The sequence below is a fragment of the Pomacea canaliculata genome, linkage group LG4, assembly GCF_003073045.1.
Source record: "Pomacea canaliculata isolate SZHN2017 linkage group LG4, ASM307304v1, whole genome shotgun sequence".
In the NCBI taxonomy this organism is placed as follows: Eukaryota; Metazoa; Mollusca; class Gastropoda; order Architaenioglossa; family Ampullariidae; genus Pomacea; species Pomacea canaliculata.
Window position 1 is genome coordinate 18,677,315 of NC_037593.1, and position 8,700 is coordinate 18,686,014.

The window sequence follows — 8,700 nt, forward strand, 5'->3', positions numbered from 1 at the left end:
CTTTAGTCAGATGCATTTCTGTAAATAACGTCATTGAGCTCTGCACACAAAAAAAAAATCCAAAAATGGAAGTGAATGACACCAATGAGTTCTCGTGATACACTCGAGCAGAGGTCAAAGGCCAGACATCAGAAATGTACTTGGCTACGTTTCCCTTCTAAATGTTAACAATTAATGAGAGAGCTGGACCATAATTTAATTACGGTTAGGGACACTTGTGACACAGAGGTGTGACTACTACACTACAATAAACTGTATTCTTGGTGTAGCCAGAGACTTCGTGCGGTTTCTTGTTACACCTGACCTGGTGTGGGGACTGGCAGCAATGACTTCATTATAAATGTTCTTGCCGGCTTATTTTGTGTGGTAGAAGTCAAAATAATTTGACTTCTGCTGTAGAATTCATCAGCAAGCATTCTGTGAGTTCTTTGTGTAGAAATATAATAATTTTACTCAGCAACTCCATCCCAGATTTATTTATAGCCACGCCAACGAGTCTTGATCAGTAAACATTGATTTTATTAACTCAGACATGTTTTCCGTATAAATAATATAAGAATACAATATTATCAGCAGCACATTTAATTTTGTTCACATTTTCTTTATGGCGGTTGGTGTGCACTTTAAAACAAAGAATGAATGTATCGCTAAAAGCAAGACCAGATGCTAGTACCGATGCAGAAAAATCAAAATATGAAATATTTTAACATATTTGTGGCTATTTCGACATTATTTCAACATTTTGGAGAATCATGCATAAACAATGTGGGTTGGGGACATGCTGAGGAGCTCTCTAGGCACGAGGGAGAAACAAACAAACGAAAGAGAAGTTGTGCTGGCACTGACATTCCAGCTCCTCACAAGGCGTCGTTGTCGGCTGAGTGATGATAGGGGTGGACGTCACGACAGCAGCAGTTATCGTCGTTTTCATCTCTGACATCGGTGTGGTGAAGGTGCCTTTTCTCGCCGTTGTGTCATCCAGCACTGGGGGCAAGGTTTCATCGCTGTCGGTGGACATACGCGGTGTCGTTGACGACAGGAAAGGACCAACTGTTTGGACCGGAAGTGTGATGCCTCGGCGCTCTGCGCATGTGCGACAACAGCTCGCCTCTCGCACTTTCTTTACGGAGCAGTCCGCGGTTTTGCAGCCGTAGACTTTGTCATCACCTTGCGGACACCCTTCTGTAGATATTTCTCAGAACTATCCTTACTGAGCCATCAACAAATTATTTATACACAGTTCCAAATTCGTTTTCTCAAACTGATGTCATAATACCCCTTCTTGAAATTTTGTACTTTTATACATCTTGTACATTTTAAAGAACATTATTCTGATCACAATCTTATTTTTTCTTTATTTTATTTATTTGCTAACATGTTATTTTGATTAGAATTCTATGTCCATCTGTACTAACCATATTAAATTTTAAGTTAAGACGACAAATGTGTCTGTTATCATTTGGATGATATCTGTAACAGTTTTACAAAACATATTTATTCTAATCATTCCTACGAGGATTTATCCAGAAAATGTTCGTAAGCAGACTTCAAAAATCTGAACTGCGGTGCTGTGTGACTCAAACAAAGTCAATCTTTTCTTTCTCCCTCCGCAATGTGTGTAGGAGGCGGTATGTTCATGTGTGCCTGTGTGTGTTTGTGTGATAAGAGACAGGTAAGAGATTTCAGTGAGTGTGTAAAGAAGTGAATTGTATAGATAGGTAAGACAGTTTCAAACAAGAGAGATCGTGTAGACACGTGACAGTGTGCAAAGTGTTAACACTTTATAAGCTCCTACCGATGGTCTGAGGCGCCGCTTGATTGTAAACACAAAGCCCCAGCTCGCACCACTGCAAGACAACAGAAAATAAACCCCAGGAAGTATCATTGTAAACAAGTAGGTGCAAATAGCATCATCATATTTATGTCTCCGACAACTGGTTTTAACAGAACACACAGTCTTGCATCATCATGAGCGTTCATACCTCCAATTACTTCATTCACTTACATTGTAGATCCTTCTATCCGCGTGTCAAGTGGATGTAAAAATTTAATGTTATTTTAGTTTGTAAAAGATCCCCAAGGGTTAACATAATTAATTTGAAAGGAAAAAAATTTGTCTTCTGTTATTTTCTGCTCTGAGAAGTATATAATTTCGGTGAATTGTTAACTGTTAAAAGTATTTTATTCTATAATCGCCTGATTAGTAGAGAGTGTATTTAGAAGGACACACAGACTATCACGCAATAGTGTAGTTGTCTGTGACCAAATATTTTGGCTGGAGCAGCCAAGTGGAACTGCATCCAGGGGAGACAGACAAGAACAAAGTTATCACGATGACTGTTAGCTCTAGCACCGACCTTCTTATTGTCACATGACGTGTATTCCTGAGGAACAACAGACGCACAGAAACCTGGTTCCTTGGGCAGGTAACAGTACATGCGGCGGCACATCAAATCCACACCTAGTCTCACCTGCACGCTCTGTCACAGGTACAAAGGTAAGAAGAGACTAATGTCATCCTTTACAGGCATGTAACACTTAGAAATAATTTCGTTGCCTCTTCTTTTCAACTGATTAGTGACTAACAGCTTTCCTTTAATCAAAGGAAACTACAGAAACACTTTACATTACATCGTGGAACTCTTAAAGTAAAGAAAACAAACGTTTTCTCAATTTTAATTTTCAAAGCCTGCTTCATAAAATGGAAAAAAAATCATTTTTTAAATATTGCAAGCATAATGATAGGTCAGTAAATAGGTGGAGGTGGTCATTGTACATTAACAACAGAGTATGAAGACAGCACGTGACACAGTTATGCTTACGCGACAGAAATAAGAGCCTGGACCCATGGCAAGCTCACACTGCGCGTCTGCGTCCAGGTACAGACCGCCGAACTCACTGGTAGACAGGGACTTGGGTGGCGGGCGGCGAGCGCACTGAATGCTGCAGGAGGACATGAGCAACGTCACTGATAGAAAAAGTAGTTACGTCAGCTTTTACACTAGACACTTAACGTCACTGACACCAAAGGTATTGACGTCATGCTTTTAACACTAGACACGTGGCGTCATTGACACAAAAAGTATTGACGTCAGTTTTTATACTAGACACGTGACGTCATTGACACAAAAGAGAGCTTAGACTCTGTATCACGTGACCATCGGGTAGAGATGGACTAAGACTAGCTGCTTGTCTCATACAACAAAGAGATTTACGTGTCCAGGTAAGCTCCAAAGGCGTCCACAGAGCAGGGCGAGAACTTCCAGGGGTTGGAGGCCTTCGCTGCCTCGCGGGGGAAGGTGGCGATGGTGGACATGACGTGGTTGTCGTCGTCTGTACACTGCGGTTTGTAGGCGCCGTCGTGGTCAGCGTCCATGCTGCAACAGACACTTGCTTCAAACACAGCTGTGAGAGGACAAGGAGACTAGAGATGGACAGACACACTAAGCGAAGAACGAAGCAAAAGGAGGAAAACAGACAGAAAATTAAAGTAAAAACAAAGACAGAGAACAAATTGGTCTGTGTGTGTGTGTATATATATATATGAGTGTGTGTGGGAACAACTATACGTTTATGTATGTGTGTCTATGTGTAAAAATGTTTGCTTGTGTATTTCTATGTGTATGAGCAGGTATATGCACGATGCATGCGTGTGTGTTCGTGTGGACATATGTTTTGCATCATCCAGAAACACTTCATGCAGAGCAGCTATTCCTAACATGCGAAGTGCGTTGTCGCACCTAGAATATTCCCCTTTCTTCATCTAGTGCCTTGCTTCACGCCTGTCACACTTATCACGTGATCATCCGAACCCGGTACTTCTCTACTGACGACTACGACGCGTGTGCCTATATGAGATGATGAAAGCAAATAAAGAAGATCACAGTACAAAAAAAAAAAAAGGCGACAGTCACAAGTAGTGTGTTCCAGCCTCACCTGTGCCCCAGTTCGTGAGCGCTGACGGCGCCTGATGTGGCGGTGAAGTACTCCTCGACCACAGACACAGCGCTGTCGGTACACAACGTGCCGATAAAGGCGATACCTGCAATGACCACTTCATTAGATCAACGAGACCTCACACACTCGTGTCAAACATGCGGCCCGCGGGCACGTGCGGCCCTTTGCACGCTCACCTGCGGCCCGCACAAAGGACACTGTACACGTGTGCGGACTTCATGACAACACAAAGATACAGAGGATACAACACAGTTGAGGATGTTACCAATGGTCGTCGTTGTTCCGCTCCTTTCAGCGAGATCATACCTGAAAAAGCAGAAAGGTTGTCATTTGTCCATGTCTCGTTGCTTACGAGTGTGAATATGCGATATACAGATCTTGAGTTTAATATTATTATCTCTAAATGATTGCTGTTCAAATCAGACACTACAAACAGACATGAGGCAGAAATGTGGGTACCCTGTGAAGAGCATCCAGTGGTCAGCGCGCGGGATGTTGCTGTTGGCGCCCAGCCAATCACGGAAGGCGTACAAAGTGCGCTCGGCGTCTATTTTGCCGGCACTCAGCTTGTTCCGCTCCGTCCACACCGCCTCGTGCTTCACCTGCCGTCACACGTCACACAAAGGTGAATGGAGACTACTCAATCTCTCAGAAATTTCAGCTGATGCACGAACATCTAAAGAATTAATTTCTAAGCCTTTACATTGAGCGCATATACTTATTTATGGGGATAATATTTGTACTCGCTTTGAGCAAAATTGCGTTAAAAGTGTGTTACAATTTTGTAAGTACTAGAAAAAAAATGTACACATGGTTATTCTCTAAGAGAATTAAATGCTACTCTATGCTCCTCTGTAGGTGACTAGGAGCAACAAGAAGACGAATTCTCTAAGAGGCTCGGTTCCCAGTCACTTAATCCCCAGACACTTCATCCCCGACACTTCATCCCCTAGACTTTTAATCCCCAGACACTTCATCCCCAGACACTTAATCCCTAAACTAAATCCTTAACTATAAAAATTATGAAGTCAGCGAAAAATTTAATTGAAATTCAAATTCAAATCATGCTATTAACTTCAACGTCATTTAAACATCTACAACATTAGTTAAAGTTCATATAAGCTAGTAAATTTAATGTTCTTCAACAATATGATATGAAAATTGTTCTTGAGTGTCGGGGATGAAGTGTCTGGGGATGAAGTGTCTGGGGATTAAAAGTCTAGGGGATGAAGTGTCGGGGATGAAGTGTCGGGGATGAAGTGTCTGGGGATTAAGTGACTGGACACCAAGAGGCTCTGCTCGATTTTTATCTATTGTTAGTATTACTTTTTCATAATCCAGTGTCATATATTATTTTTGCTATCTTACAAGTGGGATGTTATATTTAAAATTTTACAATTTTCAAAATCTTTTTGTAACGACTCTACTTGACGGTGTTTTTTGTTCCTGATGAATCTAACCTTTCGGTTATTTGTTCACGGTAATGCGGGAGATAACTCACATCAGTGACAACAAGGGAGACTAGCGCCACCCTGATGACCAAACTTGGGTCTATTGCCGTTACACTAGAATAGCGTATGTCCATCTGAAAAGAAATAACTTGTCAGTCTCTGTTGATTTTACGCATAAAAGATGATAATTACATTTAACCAAAACAACTTTATATATAGAGATATTCACAAAAAGGCATACGGTGTGGACATTGCTCGTTCAAAATAAAACCTTTTAGAATTTTATATTAGCAGACCATATATAAAAAAAAACTACCCAGTAACAAAGAAATGAAATTTCGCGGTAAACACACACACATACACACACACACACACACATAAAACTATATCGTTGATTTTTCCAGTGTATATAAATGATTAAACACAAATTCTTTTAACACCGTATTGGAACAGACCACATCATTTGAGCCGCTAGTTAATTAATCAGAGGAACCAATTCTTTCTTTTCCACGTCTGTTGTTTCTCTCTGGCCAGACGGCTAACACTCGCTCCTTCACCCAACAGCCCATATCCACTATTTTATGTCACAGCTCATATCCACTATTTTATCTAAAGTACTAGACACTCACCAGGTTAGTCATAAAGACATAGTACAGCTTCATCTGTGCGAGGGCATCAGTTCTGTTGCCCTTTGAATATTCGAAAAACCTGTAACAAGGTATCTTTACTTATCCCAGCAATACATTATCACATGTTTCTCCATTACCTATGAATTGTCTAGTATTATCATCAATCCTTGTCTACCTTGTCTAAATCTGATAGATTTTCACTTACAATAGTACCCAAACCCTTGTACCCTAACATATGGATTGACAGAGTGCCACGGTGTGTAAAGTTTAGTCACCTTCACTAATACAAGGGTGACGTCATGTGACATAATCAGTCTCGTGACCTTTCATTTCCTGCTTCTTCACTTCTAAAGAATGTGTTTTTGACTCCCAATCATTCATTCATGATTTCTTGCCGTTATTTTTTCAGTCTGTCATTCACTCACCTGTTGTAGATCTCAAAGTCAGCGATGATGATCAGCTCCACTGTGTGCGTCACGGGTGCGTCACGCTTGACATACACTCGCCCTCCACCAGCGCGACGGTTGCGCCTGACCTCTGCCCTCGCTGCTCTTCGTTCCTTGTCCATCAGACCTGCATGAACATCCACGAAGTGCTTAACTGGTAAACATGACTAGTGACGACCCTGTAACATCACTGTCATCACACCAGACAAATCACGAGAACTAACATAATCATCGTGCCTGTCATCAACAGAGAAGGGAGCGGGATCTTTCTCTCTGGTTATCTCGCCGGTCATTCCTCCATTCATTCATTCTTCTTTTTCTTTTTTTATAATTGTCATTCTCTCTTAGAAATCGTATTTAATTATCATTTCCTTTCGTCCCCTTTCCCTTTTTTCTACCTCTCCTAAATGTGCTACGTTCATTTTTTTTTTTTTTGGTCTCTTTTTGACCTTCCCTTTATCCTATTATCTGGCAAATCGGTTTTTGGTTGTCTGTCAGGACGAAATGTGAAATTCTTCACTGTGGAACGGTATTCTAATGCTGGTATAAAATTCATGACAGAATATCACAAAAGTGGCTGTTGTCAGGTGTGTGAGGCGATAAGGTAACAACAAGTGAATGTTACTGACTTCGCTCGTCCAGAAAATCGTGGCCGAAGTTGATGGTGGTCAGAATGCGCTTGAGAATATGAGTTCTTCCATCAACATGCATAGGTAAGAGGTCACGACTTGGGGTCAGAAGAAACTGTGTTCCGTTAATGAGCAGCGGTCCTTCCTGGAGGTCAAAGAAAACAAAGTAGACAGCGATGATAGGATTAATTGGGTAAGCTCGACCATGATGAAAAATATAGGTATCAAGCAACGTTCTCAAAAGTTCTGTTTCCCGGAAACACTATCAAGAAAAAACATTCACGTTGTCTAAATATCACCACGTGGACATATTGTACCGTCTGCATTGTACTAAGCCGGTAGTGTCTACCCAAGTACCATAATGAGAAATTATTACCAAATCAAACGGCTGAAGATACTGATTGACCCGCCGGACCACGATGGCGGCCATAGACTCGACACCATGGTAAAAGCTGGATTCCTGAAATGACTGGAATAAAAACTCACACATCAGTCCATCATCATAGCACCAGTGATAGTAGTAATACTGGTGTACGTGTATGTCTATGCCAGAAAAATATTTCATTAATTTTTACTTAAAGACGTTAACCATGGGCAAACAACTCGACATTCGCCCATATACGAATTCCTTTTGTAAGGAAGGCTTACCCCCCTCCATCCTCAAGGTAGAGTACACTACCAGAGTCTGGTGTCTTCTCCATAGATATTTTATTTTTAAAAAGTTTTTTCTTTAAAATTATATGGATTAAAAATGTTGGTTTGCTGGTTTTGAATAAGGCATCATGGCCACTGCTCTATAACTATGACACCAGGGGCAAAGCTACATCTGGGGTGTCTGGACACCACTTCACACCTACGGAGACAAGACGCTTGCCCTAGAGTTTCCCATCTTGCCCCCAGGACAACGCTTACCCTTACTTCATAGCTCCGGCCTCTTAGGGTCGGACAAGTATTTATTTTACACTTAAAACATTTACTTCCCGGTTATACAGACACTTCTCAAGAGGTAGATATGGAAGCTGACGTGCACACGCCTACAGACCCACTGACATGGGTCAACCTGTATTCCCGAGTTACACAGACACTGTCAACAACTACTTCTACAGTTATATATGTAGTTTCTATAAAATCACCAAGAGACGGACCTGTAGTCCCTGAGTTTTTTGCTCCACGCAGTGCCCGTTGTTAAGAGTGTAGACAGGGAAGTTCAAGGTCGCCAAGGCGTTGCGCCGCAACCGTAACCTGACCTCCTGACCCCGTGACGTCAGAGCAACAAGAATCTCGTCGGGCATGTTGTCGACCGTCGATGATCTAGTTTGTCTGGGTCTGTGCTTCGACTGCAAGTGGCTGACTTGAACTGTCTCTGAAACAAAAGATCTTTTTAAAATGTCCAGAGCTGGTGTCTTGACGAGAAAATTCTCCTGAGTGACTAGTCGGTCTTCTTCTTCCTCTTCTTCTTCTTCGTTTCCATAAGCACACCTTGCTGGCTGATTGTTATTAAGAGATGTTCTTAAATTCTTAGCATCAAGTTACACGTACTAGTCTTTGCTTATTTCTTAATATTTGTTATTTATAAATGAATCTGTTT

The 8,700-nt window shown here is 41.4% G+C and overlaps 1 protein-coding gene across 1 annotated transcript; it reads right to left on the reverse strand.

The window, feature by feature from the left end:
• Positions 1-498: 498 nt before the first annotated feature.
• LOC112562392 (A disintegrin and metalloproteinase with thrombospondin motifs 7-like) lies at positions 499-8,465 on the reverse strand. Its single transcript, XM_025235639.1, has 14 exons — positions 8,258-8,465; positions 7,489-7,581; positions 7,113-7,257; positions 6,463-6,610; positions 6,038-6,116; positions 5,459-5,542; positions 4,417-4,559; positions 4,223-4,263; positions 3,937-4,042; positions 3,216-3,377; positions 2,823-2,943; positions 2,358-2,480; positions 1,796-1,847; positions 499-1,182 (listed from the first exon to the last, which is right to left on the reverse strand). Exons 1-14 carry the CDS (start codon positions 8,402-8,404, stop codon positions 794-796), a joined length of 1,833 nt encoding a protein of 610 aa, XP_025091424.1. The 5' UTR covers positions 8,405-8,465; the 3' UTR covers positions 499-793.
• Between the last annotated feature and the right edge of the window lie 235 nt (positions 8,466-8,700).

Bases quoted from the DNA above. Each gene is read 5' to 3' on its own strand.
- LOC112562392 (XM_025235639.1), bottom strand. From the start codon at position 8,404: ATGCCCGACGAGATTCTTGTTGCTCTGACGTCACGGGGTCAGGAGGTC. The intron at 7,582-8,257 runs GTCCGTCTCTTG...TTTTTATTCCAG, and splicing joins AAAAAACTCAGGGACTACAG to TCATTTCAGGAATCCAGCTT. The intron at 3,378-3,936 runs GTGAGGCTGGAA...TGTCTGTTGCAG, and splicing joins GCTCACGAACTGGGGCACAG to CATGGACGCTGACCACGACG.